The sequence below is a fragment of the Cloeon dipterum genome, chromosome 3, assembly GCF_949628265.1.
Source record: "Cloeon dipterum chromosome 3, ieCloDipt1.1, whole genome shotgun sequence".
NCBI classification, from domain to species: Eukaryota; Metazoa; Arthropoda; class Insecta; order Ephemeroptera; family Baetidae; genus Cloeon; species Cloeon dipterum.
The window spans coordinates 7,763,466-7,787,198 of NC_088788.1; the positions used below are offsets into that span (position 1 = coordinate 7,763,466).

General features: G+C 36.0%; 3 protein-coding genes across 3 annotated transcripts; all 3 read left to right on the forward strand.

Annotated features, from left to right (window-relative positions):
- The first annotated feature begins 6,770 nt into the window (after positions 1-6,770).
- LOC135940563 (baculoviral IAP repeat-containing protein 2-like) lies at positions 6,771-10,588 on the forward strand. Its single transcript, XM_065485494.1, has 3 exons — positions 6,771-6,912; positions 7,665-7,784; positions 8,098-10,588. Exons 1-3 carry the CDS (start codon positions 6,806-6,808, stop codon positions 9,395-9,397), a joined length of 1,527 nt encoding a protein of 508 aa, XP_065341566.1. The 5' UTR covers positions 6,771-6,805; the 3' UTR covers positions 9,398-10,588.
- Positions 10,589-15,713: 5,125 nt separating this feature from the next.
- On the forward strand, positions 15,714-17,038 carry LOC135939396 (baculoviral IAP repeat-containing protein 7-B-like). Its single transcript, XM_065483735.1, has one exon. The coding sequence runs from the start codon at positions 15,737-15,739 to the stop codon at positions 17,021-17,023; it is 1,287 nt and encodes a 428-aa protein (XP_065339807.1). The 5' UTR covers positions 15,714-15,736; the 3' UTR covers positions 17,024-17,038.
- Positions 17,039-18,575: 1,537 nt separating this feature from the next.
- LOC135940884 (baculoviral IAP repeat-containing protein 7-B-like) lies at positions 18,576-23,188 on the forward strand. The gene is made up of 3 exons (XM_065485980.1): positions 18,576-18,643; positions 19,364-19,531; positions 21,184-23,188. The coding sequence occupies exon 3, from the start codon at positions 21,198-21,200 to the stop codon at positions 22,497-22,499; it is 1,302 nt and encodes a 433-aa protein (XP_065342052.1). The 5' UTR covers positions 18,576-18,643; positions 19,364-19,531; positions 21,184-21,197; the 3' UTR covers positions 22,500-23,188.
- Positions 23,189-23,733: the final 545 nt, after the last annotated feature.

A 23,733-nucleotide genomic window follows, 5' to 3' on the forward strand; every position in this document is an offset into this window, starting at 1 on the left:
GACATCAGATTTTTTTTATTATTTCAAGTTCATATACACCTATGAATTTCTTAAAAATTGAGTAAGAGTAATTTTTAAAGTGCTGCTGCAGTAAAACACCACTCACTCTTATTTACTTTTTAGTTTAATTCATCTTCACGGGATTAAATTCCAACCTGTAATTTTTACGCAATAATTCTTTATTAAGTAAAAAAAGAGTACAGACACGGTTCTTCTCTTTTCACCAGCATTTCGAGTCATGCATCGCCGCACTTCGTTACTGCTGTGTCTGCTCTCAGCGACAACTGCACTAGGTATTTCAGCTATTTTACTTTTATATTGTTAAAGTGAACTTTTTTAAATCTTTCCATTGCACATTTAGCTATTTTAGAGGATTCGTTCCACATACCTAGCGAGTATAACAATGAGACACTCGAAATTTGTGATTCCGAGGAATGTGAGGCGTCAGGTATTATATAGTTTTGAGCATTAAATCCTTTCAATTTTTATATAATTTAAATTTTCAGCGGATCGTATTTTTAAATCAATAGATTTCGATGTTGATCCTTGCGCCGATTTCTACCAATTTGCTTGTGGAGGATATATTAAGAATCACTCTGTCAGCGGCAATTCTACTTCAATCCAAGACCAGAGTTTCAGCTTAACCTCGGCCTACGATGACATCACTAAAAGCTTTGAACGTACAAGCCTCCTTTATAAAGAACCAATTAACTTTACCTCGATTTGCATGATCTATTTCAGGAATTCTGGTAGAAGAAAAGGAGCAAAATAGTTTCTTGGAGGATGCCAAAAACAGATTCTATCTCTGCTTGGAAGAGTATATAAGTAAATCTCAATCAGATTTTTATTATTTATTCTAAACGCAAGAAATATTCAAACAATACAGACAAATTTCCTGATGTGAGTGCGAAATCAGCTAGGACATTTTGCTTGAGAACGATAGTTTATTTTTTCAAATGGATCCTTGGTAGTGGTATTTCCGATGAGGCAGAGGAAATTTCCAAAATAACGAAGGTTAATTGTTTCATCTTAACTATCATCTTTAATTTTTATAAGAAATATTAAATATATTTTTAGGTTCAGAAAATGCTTGACAACATCAAGGTTGAATTTGCGAAAATGGTAAACAAAAGCGAGTGGATGGACGATGCGAGCAAAAAGGCATCAATCGATAAAGCAAAAGAAGTCAACGCTACATTTGGTCTTGAAGCATCTTTTCTTTTTACTGACGAGAAAGACCTGAATGTGATAGCGAAGAATTCCGTCTATGCCCCGAACAAGAATTCAATTGGTCTTTATATGTCGTGCCTCCTATTGCCTATAATCTAAAAAATTGTACATCATTTCAGCTGTGCTGCCGGCGGCTTTGAATCCTCCATTTCTAGGAATGGGATTAGAGTGCGTTCAATTATAACAAATCGAACAATATTATTTTTAACTCTTTTATTTTATTTAAAGGGCTTTGGACTATGGAGCAATGGGAGTCATGCTTGGCCATGAGTTGGCGAACAGCTATGCCACGTTTTGTGCGTCTTGCACCAGCGATTTGTTAAATATTTCATTTCGTTTGTTTTTTTTACGCAGCTCGCGATAAGCATGGAAATTACAATAATTCATTTTGGACACACGGAACAGTTCGTGCATTCTTAAATATCACTTACCCCCTGGTGGCTCAATACTCAAAGGAATTGGCAGGATTCGTCCGTTTAAGAAAAGGCGTAAGTATATATGTCTGCCTTTTAAAATAATAAAAAAATGTTATTTAATATTTTTTAAGATTAATGCTTACTATACCTTGTACGAAGACCTTGCAGACAACGCAGGATTGAGAGCTGCATACCGCGCTTATTTACGCCAAAAAAACCAATCCAAGATATACGCACTGAAAAACCTCGAGGAATATACAAATGAACGTCTATTCTTCCTTTCATACGCCAACGTAATGGATCAATTTCAAATTAATTAAATTAAAATAACTATCTTCCACATTTTAGCTATTTTGTTCGAGCGAAACTGTTGAATTCACGGAAAAAGCTATTTTGACGCGATTACCAGGCTACAGTCCCTTCAGATTCAGGGTCAACGAGCCGCTGAAAAATTTTGGCGCATTCTCCCAAGCGTGGGGATGTAACAAAACATCCAAGATGTACCTCAATAAAAGTGATAGGTGCAAAATTTGGTAGATGTCGGCAGATTTCCAATTTAAAAACTGCATGCTTGTTTGAATAAATAAAATTAGTTTTTTTGGGGTTGAACTAAAGTAGAAATTAAATTGCAAAACTTTTATTCGTGGAATTAAAAATGTAAATATTTTAAAATTAAAAATAAAATACCTGCTTGTTTACCAAAGCTTTTTCTTGTTATTTTTCCAATCCATGATGCGTTCTCTAAAAAAGTAAGTTGAAGGAAGACTTAACAACTAAAGTATGGGATTTCTTTTTCACTTAGAATAATTATATTCAATATAGAGGATTTCACACAAATTAATCTTTAGGAGGTTTGCTGGCATAACGTAACGTATTATATGGCACTTTTGAAATAAAAAATGCTCAGCTCGTTTAATAGAAAAAGAGCTTGTTGATTCATGCATCGGCAATAAAGAAAAATAAAAAAGATTAAATAAATAAGATTCTATGGGATTTCTATCCCGCAACTCTATTAGGCTATTTTGTCCCTGCGTGTTATTTAAAATATGAATCAAACATTTTTCTTGTTTCATTTGAAAGATATATTATGTAAACATGTCAAACAAGAGAGCATTTTGGACTTTGAAGCCATTTTATAACTTCCACTTTTAATGCGTACATTTGTCTGGACAAGACAGCAGTACAAAAATCCTATACCGACGATTTTGAGCGCTACCTTTATAGTAACTTTTAATTTCATGTGTCATCCCATTATGGTTTTACTTACTAATTGTTTCTTGTCAGTTTATTTCGTGTCATCCGTGTCATCAAATAACTATATTTTGTAACAAAATTGTGAAAGAAACACACGTCAGCTACTTACTGTGAACGTAAAAATTTCATTACGTACGACTGGTTCGAGCTCGGGGTATTGAGAGAAGCTTTTCAAATCTTGTTGTTCTTTTTTAAACTTTTAATATCTAGAAAAATCTTCCGAACAATATCTTTTTTTGTTTTTTGTAAAACTAGTTTAATTCCAACCATCAGAATTGCAAAAATTATCCACTTGGAATGCTGAAACGCGCGCGCGAGAGAAATACTCGGTTGGAACTACCCTCATCGATTGCACGTATTAAATGCAGAAAAGAAATGTATGCTATAAACCCATAAGAGCTCTTTTTTCTTTTAGTAATAATTTAATGTTTCAATAGCTCTTAACTGTGCAAAAATGGGCACATGTCGCTTTTTAACTCGAGTTTCAAGAAGTAAATCTTTTAATTATAAAATTATCTTTGTTAGCTGTTTTACAAATATTGCACAAAATTATTTTAAAGAATATAGAGAAGTGAGAGGTGAAATAATAACTCATTACTTCGTGTGTATTTTTCCTATTTTTAACAATAATTTAGGCTTTATAAAATTTTAAATTCTGTAGATGCACTATTTTTTAAGTTTTATATCATAAAAAATCAATTGCAACAGGAAACCACTGACTGATTTCATTAAATATGAAACATATATCAAAGTTGAAAAGCTTGAAAAGTCTAACACTCTACCCAGCCGTAACTATTCGCAGAAGAGGATAAAAAATATGATAAGATATCATGTCATAGAGAGAGGGGTGTTTATTCTGTTTGCTGCGGTGTTAAAGGAGGTATAAAATAGGCCTGAAAAAGCTGATATATAATTACATCTTGCGATTTCGCAGATTCCCCCTTCTAAACCTTCAGTCAGAAACCCTGTCAGTCTTAAATTTTGAATTGTAGACCTGTGCGAAGAGATATATAGGACTAAATTAGCATCAATTTAGTAACTGACTTGAAATTATCACCGCAGGGAGGAATTTTTGTCTATGAAGAAATAATCAGACTTTGTCCTTCATTGGTTTCAGTTGCGACTTTCATTATTCTCAACATTTTTAGGCTCTAACTGGCGGCCTAAACACACAAAACAAAAATAAATAAATTATTTATCTCAACACAGTGTTCGCAACATTGAAAAAGGGCGGGCTGCTGGAAATTGTCCGAAAAATAATTTCATATAGCAACCTGCTCGTATGATTTGGATAAAAATATCATAGTCTTTTATTAGTAAACAACATTTTACAATGGGTTTTGGGATGCTGCTCCTTAGATCTTTCATCTAGGGGAAGTCTATAACTATGTGCTGTCAGTAAAAATAATATCATGGCGCGGCTGAATGTTTCGTCTTGATAAAAAAATGAGCCAGCCTGCGTTCGACACGGAAGAGATAAAAGCATTTCCTCTTTTGTTCGCTAGATGGCACAAGCATGCAGATGGGCCGATTCGAATCTGTACACCGTGAGCAAGTCTCAGCACATAAAACGCAAAAAAGTCCTTGAACCAAGGCAACACAAATTTTTCGATTTTTCCGATTCAATAGTTATTTTTTAAGTAACTATAGAGAAATATGCCTTTTTTGCGCAGAAAATGGTCGAAAATATGAAACTGGATACACACTGGTTTGAATTTTATCTTAGAAGAAGCGCTACAGTAGTACACAAAACTCTCAAGGCTCCTCCATATGAAGGCCCTTTGGCCTTTGATATATGGATGATTGATAAGAAAACAATAAGTAAAACACAATACAGCAATTTACGAAGTTTAAAAATTAAAATTTCTTGGATTGGCTCATAATGTGAAACATCAACTTTGACTTTCATTGTGTCAGTCATATTACTCTCCATGTTTCTTTCAAGCAAGCGTGGTCTCTCACTACTTTACATCCCTTAAATTAAGGGTGGATAAAATTCTGACCACTTGGAAATATTTTTTGTTTTTACAATTTGGAAGGAATATTTCTAAAAAGATGACTGCGTGTTAAATTTTATAATATGTTTCACTGGTGGGGGACGAGAGCGAGAGACGAAAAAATATATACGTAAATGTTGAGGTAGGCGCTTCAGAAAGTCTCGCTGCCCAGCTGGCGTAGACTTTTTATCTGTAGATATTTTTAGAAATATCATTTTTTAAATTTCAAAGTATTACTCCATAACCTTTGTTAATTCACACAAATAACCTCAATTCTCATGCTTGGGAAGAAGAAAAAAATTGAAAGATTTTTAATACCTGAAAATGTTTTAAGAGTTGTGGTGAATGAAACACAACAAGTCAATTTCACTACTGATTAACTTTGTCAAACAAAATCAACAGGGGTGGTTGAAAACTGATGTTCGAAATTAACGTCTCAAAAAGTCGAAGTTAGTTTGAATAATATTTAATATTGTGTATGACCAATTCAGATGAAATTAGGTTCAATTTTACTGTCAAAAATTACAGTATATTGTTACATGAACTAATTAAAAAAGGCATTAATTAGTTTATTAAAATAGTTAATTTGAAAAGAGTTACAATTGAGTTTTCTGGAAAGCTCCGTGTGAGTGTAGAATGAATGTGGGGTATCTAGAGCGTACGCGAAATTTCTAGCCTAACGAAATGAGGGAAGTCCGTCACCACAATTTCATCATTGTCAAGTCTTTGACTCTTCAACCTTATATAAAAGCTGGTGCCCCAATAAGCTAGTATCTGCATCGGCACCCCAAAACCTATTTATTTACACTATTTTATCTTTATAATGGTTCTGCAGGGCTATACATTTTCAGTGAGAAGACCTTTGACCTCTCAACGTAATATCTCACATCAGCTTTATATATTTTGCGATCCCTTTTACGCAACACAGGTAAGTCTTTGAAATGAAATTACATTGCATGCAAATTAAACAGTCACAACGTACACTGCACAATATATAGTCACCCGTTTCTGCATAACGTGTTTAATTTTCCTGTATTAATAATAATTAGGGTTTTTTTATCATCATGACAAATATTTTTAAATCGGGAGGGAAGTAGAAATTTTCGATTATTCGCTACGTCAGAACGAATAGATTAACTAATTATTGTACAAGCAGTTAAAAGAATCAATTGGAGCACTAGTTTGTATTGCCATTTCGGCTAATCCATATCCCCACACACGCGGATAAGTAAAATTGCAATATTTAACATCATTTATTATTTATTTATATTTTAATTAGTTTTCAAAATGCATAGTTGCAATTTTAGCTTTTGTTTTGTAAATTAAAGTTGTTCCCCCAACAGATATGCAATATGAATAAAAACGTGTTGTTGTCATCATGAGTGACACAAATCACTGTGGGAGCGGCGATTGTAGCATTAACTATGCTCACAAACAAAAAATACGAATTCAAGGAGTGTTGCAAAATCGCAAAACAATGTCGGAAAACAATAGAAATCGCTGTTTCCAAAGCCCGACGCAACCGGAAGGAATATTCTAGAGTCATTTGAGTCATTATGAATAAATAAAAAAAGTCTAATACCTTGGAATAGCCCGCGCGAAAAGTCTTACACTTGGGAGTAGTCATGGCCAAATAAAAATCGATTTTAATATCGATATTTTTGTAGCATTAACATAGGGGGCGGATCACGGCAACGCAACCTTGAGAAAAAATGGCAACGCTGGGCATAAGGCAAGCATTGTACAGCGTTTCAAGGTCGAGCTAAAAAACGGTGCCGTGATCCGCCCCTAGGTTATATAGGACGATATTTTAACATCGATATTTTCAGACGATATATATCGATAGTAAAAAACAAGTTGAGGAAATAACAGCCATAGCAGCTGTTTAAGTTCCAGCAGTAGTGAACGATGCAGAGCCGTGCGCATGAAGGACTGCCGCAAACGCTCCGCGATGGCTCGCAAACGAAATATCCTCTTGGTGTAACTAGCAGGAAACTCAAACAACTCAACCAAAGGTACGATAGTTAATAATTATCGCTTTTATAATTTATTTTAACACAGGTTTTTGCTGTTAATTTTTTCATTACTGAACCTTTTCTAAACTTACACACACGTATGTAGTTTAAAAACAAGTAAATAAAGTCGCCTGGATTGCTTGAATTTGAAAATTTCTTGCATATTTCTAAAATATTTGGCACTTGATAGTAAGAAATAGCCTTGCCAGCTTTGGCTATAACGTCGTATTTTCACCTGAAGGCTAAAGAGTGATTTAATTTTGTGAGTATGAAAAAGCTAAAAGCTAGACTTTCGTGAGTGCTTACGCGACACGCGTTTTGATGAGTGGGGGAGCCACTCTACTGACGATGACGACGCAGCTCTCACAAAAGGCATGCTTTGCCGCGGCGATCGCGTTGGATGAAAACACAATAATGGTTATGAGCCGCGCTTTGAGCGTGGCAGTTGTTGTTGTTGTTGTTGATGAAGGGAAACCCGAAAAATAAGATTTTAACCTGTTTTTATCAGAGGATTTATAATTGCTTTTCTATGATATTAAATATTTTGAAAAAATAAGTTTGGTTACAAATAAAATTGATAAAATATTTGAAAATCAAAATTATAATTGATAATAACGAATAGTTTTTTCATTGATTTAATTCCGTTATTTCTATATTTGGTAAATCTTCAAATAAAACATTTAATTTTGAAACAAAAATTATTTTTTGTATATAATGACATAACAAGAATAAAAATAAGAAATTTTTTTCAGGCCTATCGCTGAAGTGGTGGTACCACTACCTCCACTTGATCCAGTACCGTCAACAAATGAAACGCAACAAATTAGAACGATTGATATCGCAGGAGGGATTTCAACCTCGCAACATCCCTCGTAAGTAGAAATGATCATATGCTTGAACCCTTTTTACGACGCACGCAAACTGATGGTACACGCCACTGCTCCATCCTACAGTCTTATTTTAATGCGTGCATTCAAGATCAAGACACAGAAATAATTTATTTAATGTGCTGCAGACCATTGTGTATCAGTGTATCAATTCAGTCAAAAAAATTAATAATTTGAATAACAGATAAAGCTCGTTTTAACACTTTAAAAAACAAATGGTGAAAACTGTCAGCGATCTACTTTAAAAGCTAACATCACATTCATTTTAAATAATGCTAATTTTCAATTTGTGTTTCAGGATACCAGTTACCGCCGAAAGCAGTAGGACGCCTCCGACAAATGCACCCCCAGCTTATCCCATCATAGACGAAAATCCGCACGCACTAAATTTAAATTTAAATTTGGCAATGCATCGCTATTTCACATTTCCACTTTTCTTTCGTCTGACGTATTCCCCTGAAATGCAACACATGCTGGCGGAGCTAGGATTTTACTTCCTGATCGACGGTGTGCGTGCTTTTTTGCGCTGTCACTTTTGCAAATTGGTCATCAGTGCTGAAGAATTTCAGCACTATTTTGGCAAAGGCATTAAAAACACCCTAACGATTCTTGCAAAAAAATTGAATTGCACAATTGCCTTTGAAGATTCTAAAAATGTGCCGATGGGAGAGGACGTTGACAGCTTATTGAATTACAAATTTGAGGCCCATCGTCTCTTTTCTTTGATGAAAAAGATGAACTGGCAGTTTGTGAAACCTTTTGGACTAGCGAAAAGTGGATTTTATTACACTGGAGATGGTGACAACGTCAGGTGTGCTTTTTGCAACCTGGAAGTTCGAGGATGGGAAGAGGGAGACACGCCGGACGGTGAGCACAGGCGTTGGAATCCAAACTGCCCATTTTTGAAGAGCCAAAAAAGTGTATTCAACATACCTATTGGAAGTGAACAGACTGAAATGAAACATGACGGCCTATCGAAGATAAACATTGGCACCAACCCCTTTGCTGTGCCGGAGGGATTGAAGAAATATGGAACCAATGTTAGATTTGTAAGACAAAGCTACGCTTTTCTTGTGACCTCTCACGCATTGAATATCCATGATTGGTCTGCACCTTTAAACCCGAAATACGCCACTTTCAACAGCCGAATCAATTCATTCAAGAACTATTGGCCAAAAAGTCTCAAGCAAACGCCCCTAGAAATGGCCCTCGCTGGTTTCTTTTACACAGGAACTGGTGATCGAGCCATTTGCTTTCACTGCAATTTGGGTTTGAAAGATTGGGACCCCAACGACGATCCTTACGTCCAACACTGCAAGTGGAACTCAAGCTGCCAGTATCTCCTGATGCGCAAGGGCTCCAGTTTCATGAAAGAAGTTCTACATTACGACCAGAAGAAGGAAAGCTTAGTTGTAACCACCAAGGAGCACCATGATGGTGCTTTGAACTGTTCAATATGCAGGTCGAAAGAAGTGTCAAAAGTTAATTTACCTTGTGGTCACATAACATTTTGTAACACCTGTTCTGAACCTCTTTGCACTGTTTGCAAAGGTGAAATAATCGCTGAAATTAAATTAGTAGGCTTTGCTGACTGGTAATTGACCAGTTGTATAAACCCTTAGTGTTAGAAGCCGCCAACAGATAGCGCAATCATAGACTTTCTTAAAAATTTAGTTTCAAGGCACTTCCGCTTCGATTTCAGATTCAATCCTGCTATTGTGCATTATTCACTTAATATTCTTTCTTTTTAAGTGCTGAAAACCAAAATCGGTTAAGCTATTCGCCGTAGAAACATTGGAAAAGATTTGTATTAAAAAAATAGTTTTTCACGATTCTATGGGGATTTGCCTAACCGATTTTAGTTTTCAGATCGTCAAAAGAAAATATATTAAGTGATGAAATGCTCAGTAGTGGGATTGAGTTTTAAATCGTGGCGAAAGTGCCTTAAAACTAAATTTTTAAGAAAGTCTATGGTTGCGCCATCTGTTGACGGCTTCGAACACAAAGGGTTTATACAACAGGTCAATAGACCATACGCAAATAAGCACAAATATCGTATCTAGTACCCTGCGAATTTCGCTCGCGACATCGCAAAATCGCACCGGTTGGGCTTGGCTTTGGCGGATAGGAGTCCTCTTTGGCCGGAGGATGTGACTCTCCGTCATAAAAACCGGCCACCGCAACGATCATCCAGTGATCTTAGCTTGGGATTACAGGATAATCGACCCCGCTGTGCCCTCTGCATTCAAAGACCCCTTTTATTCTCATTTGCCTAAGATGAGGAGCCATCTCTCAACTGGGCTTGAAGGCACGTTGGGTAATATGTACTACCTTCTTTACAAGCATTATTGTATTATGTGTGATATTAATATTAGGTTGGTAAATGTGTTTAATAGAATTAATAGTGGTGTCCACCCAGGTTTTATTACCCCAAATAGAGATTATAGGATTAACTAACAAGTAAGACTTCACAATTTTAATGTTTCAATTTTAATGTCACAATTAATGCCGCGTACCGCTTTAATGATAATATTTATTTTGATGTATAAGTGACCCTTGAGTGGTCTGGGTCCCTGTGCGGCCTGGTGCGCCCATGTTATCCGTTCGCGGTGTTATTGCGACCCGGGTTTCAGCATTCGTGCTATAGTGCAGTGCGCGGACAGGGATAAAAAGAGCCAAAAATGGAAAATAAAATAGAAAGGCCATGAAGTAATTCACCTTTATAATTGTTGAATTTGTATAGTTGTATCTAATTGTTCATAACAATGCAATAAATCAATTTAAATAAAAATAAATTTATATATTAATTTTTTCCTTGTTGCTCCTTGTTTCTAAAATGGAAAATCAACGTGATGTCAAATGTTGTGTAGCATTTAAAGTACGTATATAGTCTGTAGTGTGGCGAATTTTTCAAGTATATAATGATGAAAACAGCAATTTCAATTTTAATTCGTTTTTATTTCCCCAAAAAAGTCATATTTGACAAATACTTAAAAGCAAAAAAATTCAATTTAGGATCGAGAAATAATGTTAGGGAACAATCCATTTAAACTCGTATTAAAATAGTAGCAAATGTTACCACTATTACACACTTTTAATTCCTTTTGAGTTGTCCAAGGTGATCTAGGTATATCGAGTTGGGATATAAGCTTATCAATGACGTTTAAAATACTATTCAAAGTCGAGAGATATTTGTTTGATAACTAGAATGATTTATTTTAATATTTTAATTGTGACACTCATAGTGGCATTTCGATTGAAAAGCCAATGAACTTTTTAAATCAATATATTGCAGATCTTAGGAATCATTTGTTGCATTAAGCCTACAAAGTTGGCACACTTTCAACAAACAAAACGTGCTGAAATCTTGGAAACCCAAAATCTTCTGCCTTTTTTCGCAAGAAAATTACTCAAGGGAAAACCCGGAAAACCTTAAATGAGTCCGGTCCTGCTTTTTAGCAGATCGTCAGAATAGATCATGCTTTGGGACTTTGCGGGCTGTATAATGCAATTGAGTTAACAAAAATTATTCATTCTCACTTCTTTTCCGTGTAAAAATTTCCAATTGCGACAGCAGTAGCAATTTGTTGATAGTCAGCGCGTGTCACGTTATTTGTAATGCGGAAATACTTTTCATGTGTTATCATGGCATCCAAGTGATCTCCGACACATAAACACATTATTTCTGGCTAAAATGTGTAAGGCAATTTAGAGTAGCACCAGATAAGATACTGTATTGTTGTTTGTTCTCAAATTTTGTCCAATTGATACCACAGAATGAATATGCTGGTCTAGTTTCGGAGAGAGCAGGTAATCAAATCGTCCTGATTCCCAATTCGGTCCTACGCTACGGATCGGATCGATCTTGGATGAAGAAATCTTTATTTAAACTATTTCAACCTCTACGCTAATCTAAACAGTAAACAACCTCGCTGTTGAAATAGTACATTTAGCTGTAGCAAATTTAGAGTTTGAGAAGCGTGATTGTCGTGAAATGACTCGGCCTAGCCCGCAGACGAGCCGGCGGTCGCGTGCCACAATAGCGAGACATTCTTCAAATTTAACTTTTCATCGGTTTTCGAGATGGGCAAATTTTTGCTTTTATTCAGTGCGGACATAATTATTATAGAAATCCCCGAAATGCTCAAATTTTCTCCCATGAGCAGCTTAAATGCGAGCCAATAACGGCCGGGCTGGTTAAAATTAGCAGTAGCACCACAATTCCCATTCCCATCATTAAGCGGAACTATAAAGTTCTTACGGAATAAGTAGACCTGAGTTCGTCTTGGACTCAATGAAATGACAGAATGCCAGAAATCATTTTTTAAAAAAAATAAGCAATTGTGAGTTGTAAAATTCCAAACTGATGACTCACATATTATTGAGTTTGAATTGCAACTGTTTTTATTGCAACATTAGATGCTTGTTGTTTATCAAAGCATTAAGACCTGCGACACCACTTAAGTAAGTCTTACTACGCTGTAGAGTGAAATAGGTATTTGTCCAAGTTGCGTAAAATGATCACATGACTTAGGTCTATGCTTATGCAGATAAATTTGCACGATATTATGTCACCTTTAAACGTGTGTGGCATTAGGGGCAGTTTTGTGGCTTTAGAGTGCCAGCAGAGCGAAACGGACCAGGCACATGTATAGGCTGAAGTTTAAATCGGTCCTGGCTTTTATTGCTTTCGGCCAGTCAAATTTAGTGTCCACTAGAAAATAAATTTGAGATCTAACATGCGAATAAAAAACCATTTTTACTGAAAAAACGGAATCATCTAGATAGAATTTTTCAATAAAAATAAAATTTGTAAACAATCGAGGAGGTTAAATAATAAGATTTTTTCCTAACCAAAATCAAGCAACATTATAATTTTAAAATGTAGTTTTAATAACGGGATCGTCTTGTATTACACGGTGTCGTGACACTCCTCAGCGCCCGCAGACACAAGGCTTGGCAAGCAATACACACGGCGGATATTAAAAAGGTTAAAAAGTCTTAATAGCTTAACTCGAGCCACCCAACGTGTTGAAATAGGACGTAGGGCTGAGCTACATATCTAAATTTGTCCCACCTACAATCAGGAGATAAAATCGGAATTTTTCACTTAGAAATCTTTTTAAAGAGTTACAATTATAAAGTAAACCGATAAGAAAAATAGTTGTATCAAATTAGTTTTTCACCAAATTCTCTGATGTCCCTATTGTTAAAGGATTTAGAATGGACTGATGAGTGATTCACTTATTGATGAGCTAGAGTTAAATTAAATTAAATTATTTAGGGCTATTCATAAGGACACCTGGTTAAAAAAGTGTTTTCAAAGGTTTTTGACTATGTATATGCACACCCATAAAAAATCTCTTATACCACTCGTGACATGTAGCCCCCTCTTTAATCTTTCAAAAACTATTATTTTTAAAAATGTTCCGCCAAAAATTCAAATTTGAAAGTTTACAGCAGGCAGCAGAGGGAAAATTTAACCCTTTTGAAAAGCTAATAAAATTCAAATTTTTCAAATGAGAAAAATTTCACAGGTTTAGACAATTCCAACCGTTTTTTTTTATTAACAAACTTTGAACAAAAAAATCATAACAAAAAGTTTTGAGCAAAATTCAATATGTTGCATGCAACATATTATTCTTCTCGTTGGCCGCGCGGTGCACCTCGAATCCTTTGTTGTCTGATGCCACGTTGAGGCAGGTCACGATGCAATGCTATTTTAGGTTTGATTGGAATAAATGAGTTAAAAATACATTTCCGAAGCAAAAAAAAATAAGTACCCTAAAATTCAACTAGCGCTTCTAAAGAAGAAAGCGACTCACTCTCACTGCTGTTAATAATGCGGATGCGCGCGGCATCTCTTTTCTCCCATGTGTTTTATATGTGCTTAGGGGTCGCTGCAGCCGGTAAAACCGGTCGCCCAGCTTTTTGTGTTTGTATGCGACAAATTTCCAATGATAATGCCGCGCCGCCTTTAACAAAATTACGCATTGTCGGAGAGCTTACAAATTTAGTTTAAATTGGGCCTTTTGAAACTATTTTACTTTAAAAAACGTGCAGAACAACTCAATTCACGCGTAAACAAAAAGAATGTTTAGAAAAAAAATATATTTGGTGGGCTATTCAGGCAAAAGATGTAATCTTTGTATAACAAAGAAACTGGAGCTCTAATAAAGATGTACATACAAATCAGGAAGAAGAAAGAGTTAATAAATAAAAAAAGATAAAATATTTCAGAAAAAACATTCCTTTTGCGTATTCCCATGACTAATTTTACCGTGAAGTTTATAAGTCATTAGACTTTTTACTCACAAGACTACATATACACACAGTCGTTGTTCCCCACCCATTCGAATGTGGGAAAGCAATCGCCGAACCAACCACAAGAAGACCGCAGTGCAGAGTTAAGTGGAAGTTATTGCAGCTGATTGGATCTTTCTATATCATTCTCTAAAATCCTCTATAGTTAAGTCAACAGTTCACAGTCAGTCAGTAAGTAAGTAAGCATATTTTTTAAATTGTGATTTTGTACATTAAATTGTTGAAAATACAAAATGTACATACAAAACTATATAATTTTCCTTGATTATATTTTTTCTACTGATGAGGCAACTTGAATTTTTATCAGTTCAAAAATTTCATTCAAATTACCAATAACCACCAATTTTGTAAATCATTTGTTTGACTTTATTATTCACTCTGACACAGCCTTGCCTTTTGTTCCATTTTTTTCATTTTCATATAGTACAATTAATTGTTTCTTCCAGGACTGACAAATTTTTAACGCAGCTGCTGAGATCAAAAGAGCAAGCAAGCTTTTGCACCACCAACTGCAGAGGGTGAAATCCCGCTTCTTTTTGTCGGCTTTATCTCACCTCGTTTTCTACTGTAATCCTGCTATCTGAGTGTTGCATCGTGCTATCCGTCATACGCGCCGGATAGCGAAATATACTCTAATTTTTCCGTGAAAAGTGTTTTGCGGCGGGTAAAATGTGTAAAATTTGCTTAGCGGCTCCTGACTTGCCAAGCACTCTCGCTCTGTCGTGTGGCTTTCTTCAGCTTTCGGCTCGCACCCACACACACTCACACACACACACACTCTTGGATTAAAGATGAAGTCTTTCAACTCTCCCGCCTTGATGAAAATGAATTGTCGCTTCAATGACAATTAACTGCGACAATGGGCCGCCTTTATCGATCCAGCTTCGTCGGGAAGCAAGGCAGTGGCCGTCTCTGTTCTCCAGTGGCTCGTGGCTGCTGGACCATAAAAAAGAGCTGGCGGCCGCGACTGCTGCCCAGACAACAGAGAGCCGCCGATTGCGTGCGCATGGCAAGGAGACTGGGCGCCGTCAATGAACAAGCAGAGCAACACGGTGAACAGAGCGCGAGTAATGATTCTCGGCGCCCAAAGCCCCAAGTGGTGTCTAGTGCGGTGTCGTAGAGTGTCTATACATCCCACATATGGGATGTGACAATTAATGACGCTTAAGGAAAAGTCGGTCGCCTATCTCTGGCAGCTCATCTGTACACTCATTTTCTTTTGCAGTATTATAGTTTGCATCATTTTTTATTTGGGGCTTTCGTGGAAGATTGGCGAGCATGGTTTAACAACATGGTCTCCATAAAATGAATGATTCACGTAACTGTGGGGTGGAATAGGATGGATCACCCGCACACATATATATGCGAGATAAAAGAGCGAAATTATACAAAACAGACGCGGTTTTTGCATAGCGGCACAATGGGACCATCAGCAGGAAATTTATGCTTTTGTCAAATAGCCCTTACTATTATTATGTTGTCCTTATATGTACTCCTTGCCTATAAAATTATCTTAATTTTAAAATGAAAGCCTATAGATAATAATTTTTTAAATTAATCTTTTGCATATACAAATAAGCTATAAATTGTTTTAACTTTTTCAGGCTGAATATATGGCACCTTGGAAATCAGCTAAATCTGCAGCCCCATCCACCAGAAAAGCGAATGCCGAGGAAAATCCCCACGGATCGAACTTAAATTTAAATTTCGCTATGCACCGGCTGTTCTCCTTTCCGTATATATTTCTACGAGATTATTTCATCCCCTTACACACGATGGCTGAACTGGGCTTCTTCTACGTAAACGAGAACACGTTACGCTGCAATTTTTGCAATATTATTGTAAGCACTGAGGAACTGACGGAATGTTTTTCCCTCGGCCTTGAAAATGCTGAAAAAATGATTTTAGAAAAACAAAAAAATTGTAAATTAGGCGAAGCCAATTCAAAAAATGTGCCGATGGGGAGGAGAGTGAGCGAAATGCTGAATTACAAATACGAATCGCATCGGCTGTACTCGTTGCTGAAAATGAATGACTGGCAGCACGTTGATCCGTTCAGCCTGGCAAAAAGTGGATTTTATTACACCGGAGACCAAGACAACGTCAGGTGTGCATTCTGCAATTTGGAAGTCCGCGGCTGGGAAGAGGAAGACACGGCTGATGGAGAACACAGGCGCTGGAACCCCAACTGCCCTTTTTTATGTAATAGTCAAAGTGTCCCGAACATCGCTATTGGAGACGAGAGGACCCAAGTACAACGCGATGGCATTGCGAGGATCAATACAGGCAGCAACCCTTTTGCAGAGTTGAATGTACTTGAAAAATACGGACCGCGCCTATACTTTTTGGCAAGCATCCTCGCCCGTTTTCACCTCACAGCTCAAGATTTGAATATCCACGATTGGTCCGCGCCTTTGAACCCGCATTTTGTTACCTTGAAAAGCCGGATTAATTCGTTTAAGGAATTTTGGCCAAAAAGCCACAGGCAAACACCGCTAGAGCTAGCCAAAGCTGGCTTCTTTTACACTGGAATTGGGGATCGAGTTGTCTGCTTCCATTGTAATTTGGGCCTGAAAGATTGGGACCCGAACGACGACCCTAGCGTCCAACACAGCAAATGGAACTCGTGCTGCAACTATCTAATTATGTGCTTGAAATCAAGAATGTTGCATTTTAATCAGAACACGGACGTGCCTGAAATAACCGATTCATCTGCGAGCAAGGGCCGAGGCAAGAGGGATTTGCATTGTCTGAAGTGCAGGTTCAATAATGTGTCCAAGGTAAATTTACCCTGTGGACACATGACGATTTGTGAATCCTGCGCTGAGGATTCTTGCAGAATTTGCGACAAAGAAATTATCATCCATATTAATGTTCCAGGTTTCGCTGCCAATTTGTAGAAAAATATATCAAACATTTTTCAAGATTTAACACTAAATTTTTTGAATTGTGAATTACAAAACCTTTTTGTGATTTAGCACAGCATTAATCTGTCAGCATAATAACTTACGATGTCGAAGAATAAAAATTTCAACCTTTTATTTATTTATTTTTTAGTTCCTTTAATGATTAACCTTTTCGCCACTACCAATTAAAACATATTTGTTGTGAGTGGACATATATTGTAGAGCAAAGACTATTGGTTGGAATTTAATATTTACCAATGAAATATTAATTTAAATTAAATGCTAACTATAGCGTTTTTAAACTTTATCAAGACAACAAAAGGGCTTTTACAAGTGTCGGATTATCAATGCTAGCTATTTATCATGTTTTTGAATAATTGATACTCACCTTATTGTGTTCAATAAACGTATTGTTCTATATGTAGTAAAAATAATGCAATAATTATTTTCCCACTTGTACGCTTTCACCAAATCAGGCAGATTTATTTGAAAAACAATTTTTTTAGAATGCGGGATAGAATAGATCCTTTTGGTATTCTCATGCTACATATTTTTACCTTTTTACTGTAGTTTAATTTCAATCATAAGTATAAAGAAATAAATTTATGTTTTAATGACCAAAAGCAAATTTGTCACTTTTGAAATGCAGGAAAAATATTAAAAAATGATTGCACTCTACCACTTGAAACTTGAAAGGTGGTGTCGAAACAGAAAGATAGGGAAAATATAAAATGTAATCAAGATTAATAATCTTTAAAATCCAATATCAGCTAAGGAATAAAAACTGCTTCAGCTGCAGGTTTCTATTTTGACCAGGTTATGTTATCTGCATAAATCTTACAATGAAGAAAATTCCATGCATCTACATGTATTCAGCTCCATTATAATATATGTTTAATTTCAAGGGTTGTTGTAACTAATTCGAATTGTAGATGGAATATTTTAAATCGGCCGCTGCATTTAATTACGACGGGCGCTTGCCATAAAGAAAGCGACTCACTTTTATTAATGCGAATGTGAGCGCGGCATCTCTTTTCTACCACGTGTTTCACATCTGTAAATGGGTCGCTGCAGCCAGTTCAACCGGTCACCCAGCTTTTAATTTTTCAGGCGGCAAATTTCCAGTTACAAAATTGCACATTGTCGAGAAATCTGATCTTTTTGGTCCTTTAACAAACATGGGTAGAACAACTCAAGTCACGCGAAAACAAAAAGAATTTTCGGCAAAAAAAAATATTTGGCAGGCTTAATACAGGAAATAGCTTTTTTCCCACACAAAAAGGGGCACTTTTCGATTTCGAACGCGAGTTTCTCGGTTGTTTCATTTCCCGCGGTTATGGTTTCAAATTGTGTTGCAGATCAGCTCATGCGCTTTCTTTTGACACCAATTGATACAATGGCTTTAGAAATTATGACACAGCCGTCAATCTCCTTAGATCGATCTGCGCAAGGCGAACGAAAGTCGTTGAAAAAGTCTAACACTCCTAACACAAATAAAAGAGTCTCCCTCCTCGCATCACGTTAAGTCGGTAGGAACACATTGAGAGTGGCTCTCGTGATCGACAGCAATCAGTGCGACTTTTTACCTTCAGAAGAATATCTGCAAAACACAAGGTATATAAGAGACTCATTTACTGCACACCACAAAATACATCTTCTACATTTTATAAATATACACGTATTCAAATAATTTTTAATTTTAAATTTGCCTGAATATATTTTTGCTTTTAAGATATTAATTTCAATATAGCACAATTAACTTGTGATAATTATTGAGGATTTTGTTCGGAACTATTAATGAATCTTGCAAATTCAACAAGCAACCAAGCAGCTAATCCGCTCTTTTTAAAATGAGTAATGAGCTGAAATTTTTTTTCGTTTTTTAGTTTCTTATTGTATATGAAAAATTCAACTTTTTTCTGGGAGCATTTTTTATGCTTTTGTTGCTTTGATAGTAAGAGAACGAGGAAAGTAAATATGATATTTCATAGATATTTTCCTTGCAGATAACTCATAGGAAAAAAAACGTGGTTTCCGGTTTCCTTATGTAAGTCCCACTTTAGCTGTTAAGAATGCAAGATCAACTATATTTTTTTGTGAATTGATGATTTCTCATACGTTGTATCCCAAAAATATTATTAGTTAATTTGTGTTCAAAAAATGTTATTACAGAGAGAGATTTTCAGCTCTACCGCGGTCATAGGGATATTATTGCGTGAATTTTACATTTTTCTGTATTTAGATATTATATAAGTAAAAAAAATCACGCATCATTTGTGTGCGACCTTCAAAAAGTCCAACGTCTAAAGTTCCCTGTGGCCTTGACTGTTACAGCTATGACAGCAATCAACAAAGATTGACACAGCTAACGTGTGTTGGGTGTCGGCGAGTCGTTGAAGTGGATTATCCTGCAGAACGGGGTCATTGCTCTCATCTCATTTTGCAGTCAATGGAAGCTATGCAACAAAATCACTTAATAAAAAACGATTTTTGTTATAAGCAGTAAGTGAAAATAATTTTTTTAACTTCCAATAATATATGTCAGTGTTGAATATTATTTGGTATTTTGGTGTCAGTAGCGTTGCATAAAAGTGCTGCATAAAATTCGTAGATTAGTAGACATTTTAACTAATTTAATGAAAATGTGTGTATTCACTATCCTCTTTTAACAGTAAATAAATTATTCAGCTTTTGTTCGTGTTTTTCAACCCTGTTAAAATACATTGACCACTAACAAGGGAGTACCAAAACCCTTCTGAGTTAAAAAATCGTCAGCCACATAGAGAGATAGATAAATTAGAAGCAGAAAATCACAACTTTGCTATACATGTCCCATTAGAAGTGTTTGTTAAAAATTGTATAGAAATTTGGGATAATATGTTGTCTTTTGGCAAGACAAGACGATTTTTTGGCTTTTCTTTATCGATTATTGATGGCATTATGTAAACACTCTATAAATAGGGAATCTTCTAGAAAAATAGACTAAAATTTCCTATTATAAAAACAATTTTACCTTTTTTGAATATACAGAACTGGAAATTTTAGCATTTCATTAATTTTATTAAAAATTTGAAAGCTAATAATTAATATTTAAAAAATTAGGTTAATTAGCTTGACCGTAAAGTTTACAGTTATTCAAAATTTCTAATTATTTTTTGTTAATATCCCTCTATTGACCCAGGTAAAATAAATTTATTATAATTGATTAAAATCTCGTTTCTTGCTTATGGAAATCAATGAACTATAATAATCAAAACGAATTATTTATCAATTTTTCAATTTAATCAATTTAATTCGATAACCATGCCAGAAAAAATAAAAATTTTGACTGTTATTTCATGTAAACATCACACAAGAGTAGACATTTGATGCAAACTATAATATTGACTCGAAAATGCTCAAATTGATCAATGAAAAGGGAGTCGCGCCGACGCCGACTCATCGCCACTATAATATATAATAGCTTTTAGGGTCAAATAAAAAGGGGAGGCGACCGCTGAAAGCTCATAATCCACGGAATGTGCTGAGCAGAGGACATAAAATTTAAAAAAAAAATGCATACCTTATCGACACCTCACCCATTTTAGTATCTACCCGAGCTAATATTTGCCTTTATATAGGATTAGAGATTCCACTGTGCCAAATTTGACTGTCGTAACGCTTGGTTGAGAAGATATTATTCCCTTAAATATAAACTGCAAACTCTCAAAACATTATCTCCTGCTACGTTTCACTTTTATCTTACTGGGAGCCAAGCCTGCGTCAAGTAAATAAAAATGACACTACTCAAAATTCTTACTGATATACAGGAGAATATATAAAATGAATAATAATTGCTGTTCAGCAACCATTTCAATAACTGGCAGGGGAAAAAAATTAGAGATCTACTTGCCATGTATGTTGAGAATCCGAGCAAATATGTTTCAGGGCCAAGTGTGGGCTTAAACATGCACCTACTTTTGACTCTTTTACATTACAATGACGGTTTTGGTGGATTTCTTATTGCACCTTTATCCAGCAAATATGCGTAGATCAATTACATGGGACGATTTCTAACTTTTCAATAGAAATACCCTGTAGTAGGAGAAACGGAAAAATAATTAGCAAATTCCAGTCAATATATAATATATTTATGATTTTTGCTATATTTTCAGGATTCAAGCAGAGAATGAAACGACTAAAAGATGCGATAAACACAACTGCCACTCACAGAAGAGAGTTAGAGGAAAACCCCCACCGGGTGAATCTGATTTTTAGTTTCTCAATACACCGGCTATTCTCCTTTCCACATAAGTATTTACGGAAAAATTTCAATGCCCTCCGCAAACTCGCAGAACTTGGACTATACTACGTGAAAGAAAACGAGTGGGTCGAGTATCTGCGTTGTAATTTCTGTAGCTTAACAATAAATCACGAGGAATTAAAAGAATATTTTGCTAGAGGCAATGAAAATGCTGAAAAGGAGATTTTAGAACGGCAAAACCAATTCAATTGTAGACTCAACTCAGATGACTCAAAAAATGTGCCGATGGGAAAAAATTTCAGCTGCAAGAATTATAAATATGAAGCACACCGTCTGTACTCGCTGCTGAAAAAATCTGACTGGTTGTACGTCGGCCCGTTCAGTTTGGCAAAAAGTGGATTTTACTACACTGGAGATGGGGACAACGTCCGATGCGTATTCTGCAATTTAGAAGTTCGAGGTTGGGAGGAGGGAGACACGCCGGACGGAGAACACCAACGTTGGAACCCGAATTGTCCTTTTTTGCGCAACAGGCAAAGCGTTCAAAACATAAAGATCGGAGACGAGACGGTTGACTTGCAGCACGACAGCCTTTCGAGAATACACTTAGGTGCGAGTCTTTTAAGCCAGTCGGAGAGGCTGCGTAAATACGGACCAAATCTTCATTTAGTTAGAAGCACCAACCTTTTTCTTTTGACACCTCAAGATTTAAACATCCAAGATTGGTATGCACCTTTGAACGCGCGGTTCGTAACACTTAAAAGCAGACAAGATTCTTTCAAGAATCTTTGGCCGAGAAGCCATAAGCAAACATCACTCGAATTAGCACAGGCTGGATTTTTTTACACCGGAATCGGAGACCGTGTAATCTGCTTCTACTGCAATTTGGGCTTGAAAGATTGGGACCCAAACGACGATCCTTTCGTTCAACATTGCAAATGGAATTCAAGCTGTCAATATCTATTGATGCGCAAGGGTCACAGTTTTGTTGAGAAAGTGTTGCATGGTAACGAAAATTTAGAAATTTCGGCTACCTGTGCGATTAGGGTTGGGAAACGCAGCGATTTGAAGTGTCTCAAGTGCATTAAAAACAATGTGTCCAAATTAAATCTGCCTTGTGGTCACGTAGCATATTGTAGCGAATGCTCTGAGCCTTCTTGCACAATTTGTAATGAAGAAGTTATAGCAGAAATTCATTTGCCAGGCTTTTCGGATTTGCAAGGGTAAGAAAATATTTCTCTCGCGGGCTCTTATTATCATAGATGCAATCAGCATAACTGGGAATAGCCTACTGTATTGAAGAATTAAAAATTTCAACCACGTAAACAATTTGTAATCATATAACGCACGGAAAACACTGCAATTAATGAAATTTATTTTTGCCTGTAATTGCCTTTATTATCCACGCAGAGCCGGGAGGCCTCTAAAATGAAAGAATTATGTGGGGCGCTCCTACTGAAAAATAAATGTTTGTGCACGTCGCGTCGAATGACGGCTCGGCGTGGGACCCGCGGGTTATCAACGTTTGGATAAAACTTTGTTTTATCCTGTAAAGCGCGTCGTACGTTTTTATACTATTTTTCCATTCTACTCTCTGCTTATAACATGCCTGAAAACTTAAATGTATTACTATTGACCGAACATGTTTATTGCTGTTTGTTGATAGGACATAAAGGACAAAAATTATTCAAATACAATTTCTTAACAATCAGCTACGAATATGAATCAGCAACATTTATTAATTTATAGACCCGTATTCGGGGTTAAGCCTTTTTGTGAAAAATTATTTGTTGTATGCAATGAATTATTTATTGTGGTTAATATTTGTGATTTATTTGTATTGCAGTTTGGTACTCCTGCATGTAACGCGTGTCTATGAAATATGTAGCCAACAATAATAGATATTAATTAAAAGACGTTTCTTCCATTTTTCGCTCCTCAACCCCCACAACTTAAAAAATCAACACGTGCGTTGCATTATGCATACACACCACATCACGCAAATTTACCGACCATAGACTTTTAGCTGAAATGAAGGCTTTCAAGATAACATATATAACATCTTGACAGATAAATAACAATAAAGAATATCCTTGGCCATTGTTTTGTCAATTTTGTATTAAGAGGATCAAGTATGCTCTTTTGCTCTTCATATATTTGTTGCTTCACTTTTTGACTAGCTAAAAATCTTATCGCAATACGCAACAAGAGTGGAGAATCACGAGATTCATCTCATCGCTATTTTTTCTAATTCACAGGTGCCAAAATTAGGCATTAAAGCGTTGACGCAGGCGATACAACGCGCTACGCAGTTGAGACTTGAGAAGAAAGAAATCTTTGTTGCTTGCTTTGATTTTTAGCAGCTGACACTTCTTATTGATGCTGATGCCACATCCAAATTTAAACTTTTTTTTTAATTTTAGAGCTGATGGTGCATTAAAGTACTGAAGACATTGAGTCG

Excerpts from the sequence above, each read along its gene's own strand:
- LOC135940884 (XM_065485980.1), top strand. The coding sequence starts at position 21,198 with ATGAAACGACTAAAAGATGCGATAAACACAACTGCCACTCACAGAAGA.
- LOC135940563 (XM_065485494.1), top strand. The coding sequence starts at position 6,806 with ATGCAGAGCCGTGCGCATGAAGGACTGCCGCAAACGCTCCGCGATGGC. Across the intron at positions 6,913-7,664 it reads CTCAAACAACTCAACCAAAG|GCCTATCGCTGAAGTGGTGG; the intron begins GTACGATAGTTA and ends AATTTTTTTCAG. Across the intron at positions 7,785-8,097 it reads TCAACCTCGCAACATCCCTC|GATACCAGTTACCGCCGAAA; the intron begins GTAAGTAGAAAT and ends TTTGTGTTTCAG.
- LOC135939396 (XM_065483735.1), top strand. The coding sequence starts at position 15,737 with ATGGCACCTTGGAAATCAGCTAAATCTGCAGCCCCATCCACCAGAAAA.